At 43.9% G+C, this 17596-nt stretch overlaps 1 protein-coding gene across 1 annotated transcript in view; it reads left to right on the top strand.

The window, feature by feature from the left end:
* LOC138283610 (dynein axonemal heavy chain 11-like) overlaps window positions 1-17596 on the top strand; it is a 2790563-nt gene that overhangs the window by 1451170 nt on the left and 1321797 nt on the right. The window contains exon 47 of the mRNA XM_069221547.1: window positions 10063-10213. Coding sequence (XP_069077648.1) covers window positions 10063-10213 — 151 coding nt within the window. The remainder of the gene's footprint in view (window positions 1-10062; window positions 10214-17596) is intronic.

Below are 17596 nucleotides of genomic sequence, written 5' to 3'. Positions count from 1 at the left end.
AGGGGAGTCCAGTGCTTCTGTAAGCATTGAGGGCAGCCTCAATGAAGAGGACATCCTTCTAGCAAGGATGGCCAAGAGATTAGCTTTGGAGAAGCACCTCCTAGCTATAGAAAGGGAAATAAAAGAAATGGGTTTAACACCCATAAATGGTTGCAGCTATTTAAATAGGGTCAGAGAGAATACGGACATCCTAAGCATCCCCTACGGGATTGTAACTAAATATGAAGAAGGTGATGACATCACCAAATGGTTCACAGCTTTTAAGAGGGCTTGTGCAACCAGAAAAGTAAGCAGATCTCACTGTGGAGCTCTCCTTTGGGAAATGTTCACTGAAAAGTGTAGGGATAGACTCTTCACACTCTCTGGTAAGGATGCAGCATCCTATGACCTCATGAAGGCTACGCTGATTGAGGGCTTTGGATTCTTAACTGTGGAGTATAGGATTAGATTCAGGGGGTTCACAAAACCTCGAGCCAGACGTTGGTTGATTTTGTTGACTTCTCATTCAAAACACTAGATGGTTAAATAACTTGCTGTGGAGTAAGTGATTATGATGGGCTGTATAGTTTATTTATGAAAGAACATCTGCTAAGTAATTGCTTCAATGATAAACTGCCGCCTCAACATCTGATAGACCTAGGTCCAATTTCTCCCCAAGAATTGGGAAAGAAGGGAGAGCACTGGATCAAGACAAGGGTGACCAAGACTTCCACAGCGGGTGACCAAAAGAAAGGGGTCACAAAGCCTCCCCAGGGGAAGGGTAGTGAGACATCCAAGGACAAAAACAAAGAGTCTTCACAAGGGCCCCAAAAACCTGCTCAGGAGGGTAGGCCCGAGCCTCTTCACAGTCCACAAATGGGTACAAAGGTAAAAACATTTATACCAAGAAGGCCTGGTGTCACAACAGTAGACAGCACGGGCACCAAACTGGAGACAAGGCCTGTCCCAAGAAAATTCCCACAACTACTACTCCAGTTAGCACTAGAATAGCCAGTCTCCAGGTGGGATCAACAGTGTTCCCAGAGCAAATCAGGGTTCACACTAAAGCTATTTTAGTGTCAGAGGGCGTTGTGGATTTAGCCACACTTGCTGCCTGGCCGCCTAACATGCAAAAATAAAGGGAGCAACTCTTGATAAATGGGAATAAGGTAGAAGCCCTGAGGGATACAGGTGCCAGTGTCACCATGGTGACAGACAAACTGGTTACCCCAGGACAGTATATAACTGGACAGACATATCAGTCACCGATGCTGACAATGAAACTAAAGTCCATCCCATGGCAATGGTGAATTTAGAAGAGGGAGGGGGTCACTTGACTGAAATAGGTGGTAGTTGTCTCTGCATTCCCGGTAGAGTATGATCTATGGAATGATCTGGAGTCCTCAGCATGGGCGGGGGTAGAGCTCAAGACTCATGCAGCCATGCTGGGTATCCCTGAGCTTGTGTGTGTCAAGACAAGAGCACAGAGCAGAGCACAGGGTGAAAAAGAAGTGTTGGAGTCTGGAATAATGGCCCAACCTTCCAAGAGAAAAGGAAAAAAGACTGGGGGAACAGTTTCTACACAGAAAAAGCAACAGGACCTCTCTTCCCAGGAAGATGCCCTATCCCCTGAGGGAACTGAGTCCATGGAGCTGGAGCCTTATCAGGTAGAGCTCTTGGGCCTAGGGGGACCCTCAAGGGAACAGCTGTGCCAGGGACAAAGGACTTGTCCCACTCTTGAAGGCCTAGGACAGCAAGCAGCTGAGCAAGAAAAGAGAAATGTGTCAGTGTATCCCACAGGGTCTATTGGGAGGATGGACTCCTTTACCCTGAGGCACGAGATCCAAACCTGGTGCCACTAGGAGAGTGGTAGTGCCTCAGGAGTTTAGAGAGTTCATCCTCACCTTAGCCCATGACATTCCCCTTGCTGGGCATTTGGGACAAGCCAGGACTTGGGAGAGATTAGTCAACCATTTCTTTTGGCCCAATATATCCCAGAGTGTAAGGGACTTTTGCAGCTCCTGTGTCACCTGTGAAGCAAGTGGCAAGACAGGTGGCCATCCAAAGGCCCCACTCGTTCCACTTCCAGTGGTGGGGGTCTCCTTTCAGAGGGTTGTTGTGGACATAGTGGGTCCACTTGAACCTCCCACAGCATCAGGGAACCAATATATACTGGTAGTAGTGGATCATGCTACCAGGTACCCTGAGGAAATTCGCCTTAGGTCAGCTACTGCCCCTGCAGTAGCAAAGGCACTCCTAGGTATCTTTACCAGAGTGGGTTTTCCTAGGGAGGTGGGTTCTGAAAGAGGTGCCAACTTCTTGTCAGGTTACCTAAAACATATGTGGAATGAGTGTATGATGACTTACAAATTCACAACACCATACCATCCACAAACCAATGGTCTTATGGAGAGATTTAAAAAGACATTGAAGGGTATGATCATGGGGCTCCCTGAAAACTCAGAAGGAGATGGGACGTCCTCCTGCCATGTCTGTTTTTCACCTACAGAGAGGTGCCACAGAAGGGAGTAGGGTTTTCCCCTATTGAGCTTCTGTTTGGCCATCCTGTAAGGGGACCAATGGCACTTGTAAAAGAAGGCTGGGAGAGACCTCTCCATGAGCCTAAACAAGATGTAGTGGACTATGTAATAGGCCTCCGCTCAAGGATGGCAGAGTACATAGAAAAGGCAAGCAAAAACCTTGAGGCCATCCAACAACTCCAGATCTTGTGGTGTGACCAAAAGGCTGCAATGGTTGAATTTCAGCCAGGGCAAAAAGCCTGGGTTCTGGAACCTGTGGCTCCCAGGGCACACCAGAACAGATGGAGTGGCCCTTGCCCAGTGCTAGAAAAGAAGGGTCAGGTCACTTACTTAGTGGACCTGGGCACTAGCAGGACACCAAAAAGGGTGATCCATGTTTACCGTCTTAAACTCTACAGTGACAGAGCGGACATTACCATGTTGATGGTTACTGATGAGGATCAGGAAGCAGAGAGTGAGCCTCTCCCTGACCTCCTCTCAACTGACCCTAAAGATGGCTCAGTAGATGGAGTTGTCTACTTAGACACCCTCTCTGGCAAACAGCAAGCTGACTGCAGGCAAGTCCTACAGCAGTTTGCTGAGCTCTTTTCTTTGACCCTTGGTCAGACACACCTGTGTACCCATGATGTGGACACAGGAGACAGTTTACCTTGTCAAGAATGAAATATTCAGACAGTCTGACCAAGTCAAGGAAAGCATCAAAATGTCCACAAGATCCTGGAATTAGGAGTGATAGAGCACTCTGACAGTCCCTGGTCTAGCCCAGTGGTCTTGGTCCCCAAAACTCACACCAAGGATGGAAAGAGAGAGATGAGGTTTGTGTGGACTACAGAGGGCTCAACTCTTTCACCAAGACAGATGCTCATCCCATACCAAGAGCAGATGAGTTAATTGACAAATTAAGTGCAGCCAAATTCTTAAGTACCTTTGACTTGACAGCAGGGTACTGGCAAATCAAAATAGCACCTGGAGCAAAAGAAAAGACAGCATTCTCAACACCTGATGGGCATTATCAGTTTACTGTTATGCCCATTTGTCTTAAGGAATGCCCGTGCCACGTTCCAAAGGTTGGTGAATCAAGTCCTGGCTGGCTTGGAGTCCTTTAATGCATATCTAGATGATATTGCTGTCTTTAGCTCCAGCTGGTAAGATCACCTGGTCCACCTAAGGAAGGTTTTTCAGGCCCTGAAAGCAGCTGGCCTCTTTATCAAGGCATCCATATGTCAGATAGGGCAGGAAACAGTGTTTTACTTGGGACACCTTGTAGGTGGAGGCCAAGTGCAACCATTACAACCCAAGATACAGGCAATTCTGAACTAGGAATCTCCAAAATCCCAGACTCAAGTCAGGGCATTCCTTGGGTTGACTGGTTAATATAGGAGGTTTATGAAGGGATATGGGTCCATAGTGACTTCCTTCACAGAACTTACCTCCAAGAAAATGCCCAAAAAGTTGAACTGGACGTTGTACTTTCAAAAGGCCTTTAACACCCTGAAATAAGCTATGTGCTCAGCACCAGTTGTGAAAGCTCCAGATTATTCTAAGCATTTCATTTTTCAGACAGATGCCTCTGAACATGGGATATGAGCTATTGAGCTTCTGTTTGGCCATCCTGTAAGGGGACCAATGGCACTTGTAAAAGAAGGCTGGGAGAGACCTCTCCATGAGCCTAAACAAGATGTAGTGGACTATGTAATAGGCCTCCACTCAAGGATGGCAGAGTACATAGAAAAGGCAAGCAAAAACCTTGAGGCCATCCAACAACTCCAGATCTTGTGGTGTGACCAAAAGGCTGCAATGGTTGAATTTCAGCCAGGGCAAAAAGCCTGGGTTCTGGAACCTGTGGCTCCCAGGGCACACCAGGACAGATGGAGTGGCCCTTGCCCAGTGCTAGAAAAGAAGGGTCAGGTCACTTACTTAGTGGACCTGGGCACTAGCAGGACACCAAAAAGGGTGATCCATGTTTACCGTCTTAAACTCTACAGTGACAGAGCGGACATTACCATGTTGATGGTTACTGATGAGGATCAGGAAGCAGAGAGTGAGCCTCTCCCTGACCTCCTCTCATCTGACCCTAAAGATGGCTCAGTAGATGGAGTTGTCTACTTAGACACCCTCTCTGGCAAACAGCAAGCTGACTGCAGGCAAGTCCTACAGCAGTTTGCTGAGCTCTTTTCTTTGACCCTTGGTCAGACACACCTGTGTACCCATGATGTGGACACAGGAGACAGTTTACCTTGTCAAGAATGAAATATTCAGACAGTCTGACCAAGTCAAGGAAAGCATCAAAATGTCCACAAGATCCTGGAATTAGGAGTGATAGAGCACTCTGACAGTCCCTGGTCTAGCCCAGTGGTCTTGGTCCCCAAAACTCACACCAAGGATGGAAAGAGAGAGATGAGGTTTGTGTGGACTACAGAGGGCTCAACTCTTTCACCAAGACAGATGCTCATCCCATACCAAGGGCAGATGAGTTAATTGACAAATTAAGTGCAGCCAAATTCTTAAGTACCTTTGACTTGACAGCAGGGTACTGGCAAATCAAAATAGCACCTGGAGCAAAAGAAAAGACAGCATTCTCAACACCTGATGGGCATTATCAGTTTACTGTTATGCCCATTTGTCTTAAGGAATGCCCGTGCCACGTTCCAAAGGTTGGTGAATCAAGTCCTGGCTGGCTTGGAGTCCTTTAATGCATATCTAGATGATATTGCTGTCTTTAGCTCCAGCTGGTAAGATCACCTGGTCCACCTAAGGAAGGTTTTTCAGGCCCTGAAAGCAGCTGCCCTCTTTATCAAGGCATCCATATGTCAGATAGGGCAGGAAACAGTGTTTTACTTGGGACACCTTGTAGGTGGAGGCCAAGTGCAACCATTACAACCCAAGATCCAGGCAATTCTGAACTAGGAATCTCCAAAATCCCATACTCAAGTCAGGGCATTCCTTGGGTTGACTGGTTAATATAGGAGGTTTATGAAGGGATATGGGTCCATAGTGACTTCCTTCACAGAACTTACCTCCAAGAAAATGCCCAAAAAGTTGAACTGGACGTTGTACTTTCAAAAGGCCTTTAACACCCTGAAATAAGCTATGTGCTCAGCACCAGTTGTGAAAGCTCCACATTATTCTAAGCATTTCATTTTTCAAACAGATGCCTCTGAACATGGGATAGGAGCAGTCCTATTCCAAAGCAATGATGATGGCCTTGACTAGCCTGTTGCTTTTATTAGCAGGAAGTTACTCCCCAGGGAGAAGCGTTGGAGTGCCATTGAGAGGGAGGCCTTTGCTGTGGTTTGGTCACTGAAGAAGTTGAGACCATACCTGTTTGATACTCACTTCAAAGTTCAAACTGAGCACAGACCTCTCAGATGGCTTATGCAGATGAAAGGAGAGAACCCTAAACTGTTGAGGTGGTCCATATCCCTACAAGGAATGGACTTTGTAGTGGAACACAGACCTAGAACTGCCGATGCTGATGCAGATGGCCTTTCCACTTAGAAAATGAAGACTCTCTTGGGAAAGGTTAGTTTCATCCTCTTTCATTTGGGGGGGGTTGTGTAGGAAAATGCCACTGTTGGAATGGTTACCCCCTAATGTTTTGCCTTTTGTTGATGTTAGTTATGATTGAAAGTCTGCTGGGGCCCAGTTAACTAGGCCCCAGCACCAGTGTTCTTTCCCTAAAACTGTACCTTTGTCTCCAAAATTGGCACAGCCCTGGCACACAGATACATCCCTTGTAAGTGGTACCCCTGGTACCAAGGACCCTGTGGCCAGGGAAGGCCTCTAAGTGCTGCAGCATGTATTATGCCACCCTTGGGGCCCCTCACTCAGCACATGCGCACTGCCTCACAGCTTGTGTGTGCTGCTGGGGAGAAAAAGAGTAAGTCGACATGGCACTCCCCTCAGGGTGCCATGCCCACAACCCAATGCCTGTGGCATAGGTAAGTCACCCCTCTAGCAGGCCTTACAGCCCTAAGGCAGGGTGCACTGTACCACAGGTGAGAGCATAGCTGCATGAGCACTATGCCCCTACAGTGGCTAAGCCAATTCCTAGAATTTGTAAGTGCAAGGTAACCATAAAGAGTACATGGTCTGGGAGTCTGTCAAACACGAACTCCACAGTTCAATAAAGGCTACACTGAATACTGGGACGTTTGGTATCAAACTTCTCAGCACAATAAATCCACACTGATGCCAGTGTGAGATTTATTGAGAAATGCACTCAGAGGTCATCTTAGAGATGCACCCTGCATGCCAGCCCAACTGCTAGTGCTAGGCTGACCGGTCTCCGCCAGCCTGCCACTTCCAGACTAGTTTCTGACCACAAGTGGTGAGTGCCTTTGTGCATTCTGTGACCAGGAATAAAGCCTGTCCTGGGTGAAGGTGCTTCACACCTCCCCCTGCAGGAACTGTAACACTTGGCGGTGAGCCTCAAAGGCTCAAGTCTGGTGGTGTTACAAAGCCCCAGGGCACTCCAGCTAGTGATGCCCACCCCCGGACACAGCCCCCACTTTTTGCAGGGGGGGAGTTAATGACAAAAACAAGGAGGAGTTACCCTCTAGCCAGGACAGCCCCTACGGTGTCCAGGGCTGAGGTGATCCCTTCCTTAGAAAATCCTCCATCTTGGCATGGAGGATTTAGCTCAGTAGGATTAGGGATGTGCCCCCCTCCCCAAAAGGAAGAAGGTACAAGGAGGGTGTAGCCACCCTCAGGGACAGTAGCCATTGGCTACTGCCCTCCAGCCCTAAACACACCCCTAAATCTATTATTTAGGGGTGACCCCGAACCCAGGAAAGGTAGATTTCCTGACTACCTAAAGAAGAAGAAGGACTGCTGACCTGAAAGCCCCGCAGAGAAGATGGAGATGACAACTGACTTGGCCCCAGCCCTACCGGCCTGTCTCCAGACTCAAAGAACCTGCAACAGCGACGCATCCAGCTGGACCAGCAACCTCTACCGACTAAGAGGACTGCCCTGCAATCAAAAGGACCAAGAAACTCCTGTGAACAGCGGCTCTGTCCAAACAACACGGAAGAAACCATCTTTAAAGTAACTCCAGCCTCACTCCTGAAGCGTGAGTCCCTAACACTCTGCATCAGACGCCCCTGGCTCGTGTCCAGAGAAACCAACACTTCAGCGAGGACCCCCAGGCGACTCCCACGACGTGACCACTCTGAGAAGACCTCCCTGCACCCCCACGGGGAAGCCTGCAGAGAGAATCCAGAGGCTCCCCCTGACCGCAACTGCCCAGTAACAAAGAACCCGATGCCTGGAAGAAGCGCTGCACCCTCAGCCCCCAGGCCCAAGAGGAACCAACTACCCGTGCAGGTGTGACCAGCAGGCATCCCTCATCTTGGCCCAGTCGGTGGCTGGGCCGAGAAGCCCACCTGTGCCCTGCTTGCATCACCAGAGTGACCCCCGGGTCCCTCCATTGAAACCAACGTAAAACACCTGCTTTGCACACTGCACCCGGCCGCCCCTGTGTCGCTGAGGGTGTATTTTGTGTGCCTGTTTGTGACCCCCCCAGTGCTCTGCAAAAACCCCCGGCCTGCTCTCCGAGGACGCAGGTACTTACCTACTAGCAGACTGGAACCGGAGCACCCTTAGTCTCCATAGGCGCCTATGTTATTTGGGCTCATCTTTGACCTCTGCACCTGATCGGCTCTGTGTTGCTGGTGCTGGGTGTTTGGGGTTAACCTATGCCTGGGCTGCCTATGCCTGGGCTGCCTATGCCTCGGAGACTGAGCTTTTAAGTGCTTTACTTACCTGCTAAACTAACTTGTACTTATCTCCGCCAGGAACTGTTGCATTTTGCAGTGCCCACTCTTAAAATAGCTTATTGCAATTTTTGCCAAAACTGTGTACCTCACTGTTTTCATTCAAAGTTCTATACTTATTTATGCAAAGTACCTTACAATTTATGTATTTACTTGAATTCTGAATCTTGTGATTCTAAAATAAATTAAGAAAATAATATTTTTCTATATAAAAACCTATTGGCCTGGAGTTAAGTCTTTGAGTTTGTGTTCCCATTTATTGCCTGTGTGTGTAAAACAAATGCTTAACACTACCCTCTGATAAGCCTACTGCTCGACCACACTACCGCAAATAGAGCATTAGTAATATCTGTTACTGCCGCTATCAACCTCTAAGGGGAACCCTTGGACTCTGTGCACACTATCTCTCACTTTGAGATAGTATAGACAGAGCAAACTTCCTACAGGAGTCATATAGTTTGATGAACTCTGGTGATATTCTTTCATTTGTTAAGAAATATACTTTTGACTTTTGGAGAGACTTTATGCTAATTTTATATAATGTTGTTGCATCATTAACATGTCAAATTTTTTATGGTTGGGCTCGTGCACGGGCTCTTAGAGCCTAGCCAGGTACTTGGGTCGGCTCCGGCGCAGCTCTCCCCCATCTCTATTAATCTTGTAATTGAGAACTGTAGACATGAAAAAAACTATAGCTAAACGTAGATGAAAGCTAGAAGTTCAAAGATCGAACAATTTGTTTATTCTAGTAATACCCGAAAACGGTGTAATTGTTCCGATTTTTTATTTTTTTTGCAAAGTTCGCTATGGGTGAATAATTCTTTTGTTGCTATAGAATGAACATTCTGTGATTTGCGCTGAAGCATTCAATGGATACCAACTGTGGTTTAAAAATACATCTATATTTGGGATACATACCCGGTCAGACCTATAAAAAGAATTAATAAAATAGGCAAATTTAAGGGACTTGGACATGTCCATCTCTGGATCCATTGTCTAGAAGAAAAACTAAATGGGTTGATCTCCAAAGTGAACTTTAAAACCTAGAGTACACAGAAATGATGGATGATGCCTTGGAGTTATTTCTGGCCATTGACATTATATGCCACTTTTCTAAATTTTGTGCCTATGTTTTCATGAGCAATAGAAATCACATTATTTGTTATTCACAGAATGGGGCTTAGATGCTATTGTCTGCAAAGTCAGAGTGACTGCAGTATTGAAAACAATCCAGCACCTGCAGAATGCTTCCTGGCTGTTTGCGCAAATTGGCACAGTACTCTTCATCTTTTAGCACAAAAATAAATATTTTCTACACAGAGCTTTGCTCTGAGGCTGCGTGACTGGCACATCTTTGGCTTAAGTGCACAGAAAATGTACATCACTATTAATGGCGTTTTCATATTTAATTATTTGAAAAAGTGAGGAGTAGCCAAGTAGTATATGTCCTCCTCGTAAATATTTTCCTGATAAAATTAATGTATGTTCATGAAAGGAAATTAAAAATCTGTATTTAAAAAGAGTCGTATCAGAAAGGCCTATGAAATGAGGCGACTCCTCATTTGGTGTGGAAATAAAAATTTGATCATCCTTAGTTACATGTATTGTAAACATATACCCCACATGGCGCACTAATATTTTTAAGGAACATGGGATTTTTCCATACAGCTTTGTTTCTTGGAATCATTGTAATTTCTTACCAGTATTTATCACACAGGTTTCACAAACACACCCCACTCTTTTTTGTTTTATTCTCTCTTTTGTAGATATGTTACAAGCTGGATCGAAACACGTAAAGCTCAATCAGAAAGAGCAAACCTTACCATTCTGTTTGACAAATATGTTCCATATTGCTTAGAGCAAGTTCGATGTAATCTAAAGACAATCACGCCAATTCCTGAAAACAGCATGGTGCAGGTAAGATTAATTTATTTGTTCTGCTTGTCTTATTCAAAACCTAATGTGATCATCTAAATATTGGATATCTTTTAAATTAGAAGTATTGTGTCATTGTCCATTTAGCAGACCTTTTGAGAAACGAGTTGGATCCATATTCTTTTTACTGACTTTTTAAGTAACAACTGTAAAGTTATGTGACATCCTAGGAGGTTACATTAAATAAAGTTAGCCCCATAACACACATTTAAAGAACATCAACATTTACAGTTCTTGTTCTGAGGGTCCAACTTTTCATTATCCAAATGTAGAGGTGAAGTTGCAGCAGAGCCATTGGAGATTAATTTGTGTGAAGCAAATGGGATGCATTGATAATGTCCAGAATGTCTTCTGGGCTAACCTGAGTACAAGTGGAAACAATAGTTTGCAAGGACAAAATCCATCTACCAGGATTACCTCCTACTATTGTGCCTGAAAATTCAAAAGGTCTAATGTGATCAGGGGAAGAAGCTGGAAGGCGTGTAACAGGCTCCTGGGCTATCAAAGATACAAGGCATAACTCCATCATTCTCAAGGAGATGCTTGTTGTAAACTAAAGTGTAAATGGAATGCTTGAGAAGACGATCTGGATGTCTGTTATATTGTGAAGAAGATTTGAGGATATAAACAGAAGGAGTTTGCAAAGAGAGCTCATCCTCTAGCTCAGTTTTTCTTCCCAATCATTATTCTGCTACCAACGAGAAAATATTCAGCTGTGCCCTGAGACTGATTGTTTGCGTTAGATATCCCATGCTGGTGTGTCCTGGCTCCCTCTTTCGAAAGGGAGGGTGGCATACTGAAACTAATGGGCATATTTACAAGCACCTAGTGCCATCTTGCACCTCCCCAGTGTCATTTTTTTATGCTAAGGTGGCATTAGAAGGCCTTTCTCCGGTGCTGTATTGCATTGCGCTACTTTGTAAACCCTTGCGCCACATTGTGCCTGTGCCAGGTGTTATATATGCAAGGGGGTGTTCTGATGCCGGGAGGCCCGAAAAAAGTTTGCAGTGAAATTTTCAACATTTTACTGCACCATTTTTTCCTTCATTTTTAATGCCTGCTCAGAGCAGACATTAAAATGACTCACCCATTTTAATCAATGTGCCCCACTGTGCTTTGCTGCACCAGCCTCAAACTTTTTGACACTAGTGTAGCAAAGCACCAGAATAGCATCAAAAATGTTGACTTTATTGTCCTAATGACTGCCATGGTGCGCTGTATTGTAAATATGGCGCAACCATATAGTCGTTAGATGGGGCAGGGGTGATGCAAGAAAAGTGACACATCGGGACTAATGCACCACTTTCTTGTAAATATGCCCCTAAGAGTTTTCTATGGTGACCAGGCGATTCTGATGAAAGTCTTGATTAATGGGAAATGCCTGTAAATGTCATTACAAATCCAGAGCAGACAGAAAAGTGCCTGGCTGATTTCATGGAAAATGTAATGGCATGGAAACCATCTTGAAAAAAGAATGCAGAAGAAGGGATTAGCTCTCTTTGGTACAGGACCCATTCTATGATCTCCTGACTTCTTCAGGTTAAAAAGCATATGTTGTAAGCTCGTATATTTTATTCCTCCTCCTGCACAGGAACTGCCATCCTCCTGCACAATATAGTTTTTATTAACTGATGCAGATCTGCTTATTTGGTAATAGTGGCATTGAAGTGGGATGGTACGTAGCCCGGGGGAAGGGGAGTCAAATGATTCCTACTTAAATCTGATAGCCATCATATAGAGTGTACAAGACCAAACAGTTCAAGGCTGGCCAGATCCATTGATGGTAGAATGAAAATGGGTATATTAGTAGCATAATTTAGCATCCGAGTTGGGTGTTTGAAAGCTATGCAGGTCCTGGATATCTTCAGACACACTTAAGTGCAAAAATGTTTGACATTTGTCCTTTTGCTTGATTACTCCTTTCTCGAGGACTGTACCTCAACTGTATCCACACTGCATTAACTCCAGGCGAACTACCATCATTCCAGTATGGACTACTCTGTGGGTAACTTCCTAAATTGGCTTAATGTTTTTGTAACCCTATAAGTGCTAGAGGAAGGGAACTGTCTTCTGTATAAGCTACAGCTTGGGAACACAATTCTAATTCTATCATCAGAGTAGCCATGGAATTTGAGTCTTGCCTTGATCATTGCTAACTTTGAGATTGCTATAATGAAAGGAGTTAATTTGATTTGGTCACTTTGGAATAAAGTCACTAGCGGCCTGATTTACAAAGGAATGTTTCAGTTATCACAAGAGTTCGTTATGCTTTTGTCAGCCCCTCTGCATTTAACATCTTTTTTTTTAATTCGTATAGGAAAGTGAATTGCGAGTAAATAATTTGCTTATGGTTGTAACCTACATAGTTTTAAATGTTATTTTCATTGTCACTGGTGAGCATCCCCAGAGGTAACTCAAAGGAGTGGCTAGGGAAATCCAATAAAAATAAGAGGCACACCCACTTAGGTGCAACATATTTTGGTAGGTAAAAAATGTGTAAGAGCATTTTCCAGAGTTATCTGCTCAACTAAGTGAAAGCTTGACGGTTCATTCATAAGGGCTGCAGAAAATGTGAGACTAGTCACCCTAGTTTATAGAGGAAGGAAATAGTGTGGAATATTTTAAAATGATAAAAAAAGTATTTCCAAAATTATTTTTAATATATATTCAATTTCCTGGTCCACGACTGGTGTATTTTAATAAATGTGTGAAGTACAGAAACCTGTGGCTATGAAAACAGTGGTAGTGGATATTTTTGTAGTGACTTTTATATGCTTAGAACTGTTCCTTGAGACACTTAAGCGATGTTTGTTTAGGGAGGGATCAGATGTAACCTAATTAAGAACCATGCATAAATTATGACTTTTACACGAGTAAATTGAATCTTATATTTTTACATGTTTTTTATTTTACAAAAATGTTTACAAATTTAAACTGCATTTTTTTGTATGCTGTAAACTCGACCAAACTCTTTTTAATCAAATAGACCTAAGCTAACACGTTTACTTAATTCACTTTTGCAAGTATCAAATGCAAATTTGCACCAGATAGTATGCATGCATGTTATGAGGGGTATACCGATTGTAATGCTGCTCAGAGTGAAAACATAGAATGCATTTAGGATGTGGGTTCTCTTTGAATTTTTCTGATATTTTTTATATTACGCAAAACATCTTATCCAGGACCCTTGTAGAATAATAGATCATACTTTGAAAGGTTAATGTTTGTTTTTGATATTCCTTTGTGAAATAAGCATTTGAACATCCTTTTGAAGCAATCATGCCTGGTGGTGCCTTAGGAGAAACGTACTGGGGCAGTTGACCTGTAGTTGAATATCTTCACAAAGAGCAGTAGAGGCCACTACAATCGGTGTCCCTTGTAGGGTCTTTAAAGTCATGTAGATAATTAGGCCAAGCAAGCATATTTTAGGAATGGAGCTTAAATATTTTATGTAAAAAGGTTTCAGAAATCACAGCGAGGATCTTGGAACGTTTTCTAGCTGGTCTCTTCATTTGTCCTTTGCGGTTCAAAATGTGCTTTTGTACAAAAGGGAAGATAAATGCCTATTTCAAATGGTGTAGTTTCTGCCTAAAGAAAGACGTTGTTCTATAACAATGAAGATTCATCTTTTGCAAACCTGAGTAATGATCACTATTCTATTTGAATCAAATATTCTGGCAACCAATTACAGAAGTTTCATAGACAAAAACTGTCAAAAATCACAAAAGAAGGAACTCATCTTAAAAACAAGTGACCTTTTTTAAAGTTGTTGAGAACTTTGTACCTTTGCCATTCATATCACTTGAATAAAACAGCAACGTTGAAGCGTGCACTGTAGACTTTCTAAAATATGTGGTTTTCATTTTAAAGGAAGGTATGTGTACAAAAACTCATATTTGAGTATTAGTAGATAAGTAAAATGTACTTCTTTGATGTGGAAGCTAAATCACCAGCATAGGCGGCGGCACAGAAAGGGGATATAGAAGTGCACAAAACACCTGTGAGACATACAGTGAAAATACAGTAAAAATCATTGCAGGGGAAGTAGGGTAAAATATGTATCTGAAAGCCACTTATAACAAAAGGAAGTAATGGGCCCGATTCACACAGTAAAGTGTAAAGGTATGGGTGGAATTCTACAACTCTGCCTGAACGTACCTTTGCACTCTTCTTCTAGTTCACAACGTAGATCCAGTAGGATATGCTGCAGATAAAGGTGTTTCTGGAGCGCGTTGAGTACATAAGAGCAAGGCAGGGAACAGCTGACATCAGAGGTCACTGCTATAGAGGTGATGGGTGCTATACACGGACTCCCCCTTTGGAATGCCCCGGTAAGGATGGATTTGGAGTTTTATCAATAATATACAGGAATAGAGGTAAGTAGGCTCACTGAAGTATATCAGGAGGCCAGGAAGACGGGGACCCTGGCAGAAACCATGAAGAACGCCATTATAGACATGGTATTTAAGCCTGACAAAGACCCAGCAGAGCTTAATTAGTACATCCTGTTATCCATGGTGAACATTGTCGCAAAGGGTGCTCTCCAAACTATTGGCAAATAGGCTGCTGACCAGTATCACAGCACTCCTTCATAAGAATCAGTGAGGCTTCATTCTGGACCAAAGTACGCCAATACATTTCAGACACCTGAGACATGCCATAGCCTACGTGGAAGAATCCACTTTGGAATGCACCTCAGCTGGGAGTACATGTTTTGCTGGGCTGGAGAGAGCCTACTGCGCATGTGTGTTTGGCCGGCCAGAGACGGCCGGCCAAAACGCACATGCGTTCTGAGGGAGAGTATAGTGAAATGAAACTAATGTCAAATGTAATAAGGCCATATCTTACCGAGCGCAAAGTTCAAATATATAACTACTTTCTTCTAGAACACAGACCTCTTGCTTAAAGCCCCATCACACGAACCTGTCTACGCAGGGTCGCAATTATACAATAGTCTGACATTAACTTTTGAAACTCAAAGACTCAGAAAAGTTTTCACTCAGAATAGAAGACCCTGGCCAGATGTACAAAAATTCAATTTTCCTTTTCTTAAATAGCGACTTCCTAGAAATCGCTATTTAAGAAATGCAAAATGCTATGTACAGAAATACCGATTTCCTAATAGCGATTCCTACAAAGTCAGAATCACTATTAGGAAATCGGTATTAAGAAATTCCATAGCATTTTAGTCAATGGGTCGGTTTTGCATTTGCTAAATAGAAATTTCTTAATAAGAAATCGCTATTAAGCAAATGCAAAACCAAGGATGATAAAAGGCAAAAGGCCCCCCCTCGGTGCACCCCAAAAATAGGGATGCACCTGTACAGCACACATATATCCAAGGGGCTTGTGTGTGCTCTATTGCAATTAAAAAAAAGCGCTGTGGGGTGCTTTTTTTGGGCAAGCGCAAAGCGCTCCATCCATTCTGTAATCTCTCTTTGGGCTTCAAACCATGCCTATGTCACGTCAGTCACTTACATTGGTTCGTGGGCTTGCCTTTTAAAATCTGGTTGCTTTCATTTGTGAAAGGCATGCATACGTCATGCCTTTTCTGGTGTTTAGCCCACCTACACAGCACCAGTAAACTACTAAAAACATACGAGGCTCGATGTTTTCAGCCTGGGGTCCTGACTACTCTATCTGTTTATTTTCCACGCAGCGCGATCGAGCTGCATTTTACATAGTGCAATCACACTGCATTTATTTTCTTTACAACACTAATAGCTCTAACTTGAGCAAATGCGAGATCCTTTGCATTGAAATTGCCTGTTTTAAATTGCACCTGGTTACCACCGACTTCATGTCGGTGGTAATTGCATCTCCTAAATGCTCAAGTCGCATTTAGGAAATGCTTTATATATCAGAATAGGAAGCGCAAATAGGAAATCCCTATTTGCGTTTTCGTATTCTGTGAATGCAAATTGCGATTTCTGCAGGGTAGAAATCGCAATTTGCGATTTTTAAGAGACCTTTGAGCCAGATGTACAACCCTGAGCTTTGCGACTCGCAATTTGCGACTCGTTTGCGAGTCGCAAAAACTTATGTACAACAGTGTACTTTACACTGTTTGCGATTCGCAATGGGGTCTCAAATGACCCACCTCATGAACATTCATGAGGTAGGTTGCAATTTGCATACCCATTGGGAATGGCCGCCCTCACAGGGATGGTGGCCTGCTGGAGACAGCAGACCACCATGTCTGTGACTGCTATTAAATAAAGCAGTTTTTTTTGTTTTTAAATGCAGCCCGTTTTCCTTAAAGGAAAACGAGATGCAGTTCAAAAATTAAAAGTTTTCATTTCATTATTTCAGAGCAGGCATTGGTTCGTGGGAACGGTCCTTCCTAATTGTGACTCACAAACCTATTGTGTGATTCGGTAAATAGATTACCTAATTTCAAAATAGGGTCTGTACATACCAATTGGGCCATTTGCAACAGGAAAAATGGGACGTACATGTGCCCCTTAGTACATAAGAAAAGGCAGTTTTGCATTTCTTAAAAGCCCGAAATACAAATTCTGACCGTTAAGAAATGCAAAGGGGCTTTGTACATTTGGACCCCCCATCCCAATCTGTAAGAAGAAACCTAAGTTATCAAACGAAGCTGCACTTACTGTTATGGGCTTTTCAAAATATTAAAACCTTCAGAAACAGGAGAAATACATTCTTGAAGAGCTGGTGGGGAGGTTGTTACAGTTACTGTTTTGCATTGTCGCAGCTCACTTCCCTCAGAACGGGCGGGCCGGGTGCGGCACGCGGGGCATTCACATTTAATAAAAAATAAAAACTTACCTCCTCCATCACGCCGTGCCTCTTTCCCTCGGCGCTCCAGGCAAGCAAAGGCTCCCTTCAGCCAATCCTGTTGCTGCCCGAGGCGGCCGGCCAAACATACATGCCGAGTGGTCGTCATCCCCAATGGCCCGGCCCTTTAACAAACAAAATGATAATTAACATGGTTTATTATAAATTTGTTTGTTAAAGGTGATTTGCAGCTGCTGCTGCTGGCGGCAGGGGGGTAGGCGCTCCTCCGCCCTAACGTAGGAGCGGATGTGTTGCACTGCTGTGGTTCTGGAAAGCTGTGGTGCTGCACAGCAAGGTCCTCCATGAAGGACGAGTCAACAAGTCCTTGCCAACACGTTTTGTTCACCACATGTAAGCTTGCTCAGGTTAATTAAAATTCTGTCTTCTCCAGTCCGACAACTCGTTACTCAATTCCACTCATCTTTGATTTCTTCCCCAAAAGGCCCTTTTTGGTGAGTGATTCTCTGGATGTAAGACCGCACACCACTGTAGCGGGAGGCTGAAGGACATCAGATGAGGTGTCATCTATTTGGGCTTAATGGCGATAACTGATTAAGACATTGG

This window comes from Pleurodeles waltl, chromosome 3_1, assembly GCF_031143425.1.
Source record: "Pleurodeles waltl isolate 20211129_DDA chromosome 3_1, aPleWal1.hap1.20221129, whole genome shotgun sequence".
In the NCBI taxonomy this organism is placed as follows: Eukaryota; Metazoa; Chordata; class Amphibia; order Caudata; family Salamandridae; genus Pleurodeles; species Pleurodeles waltl.
Note: the sequence above shows the minus strand (reverse complement) of the source record. Positions and strands in the feature narration are given on the sequence as shown.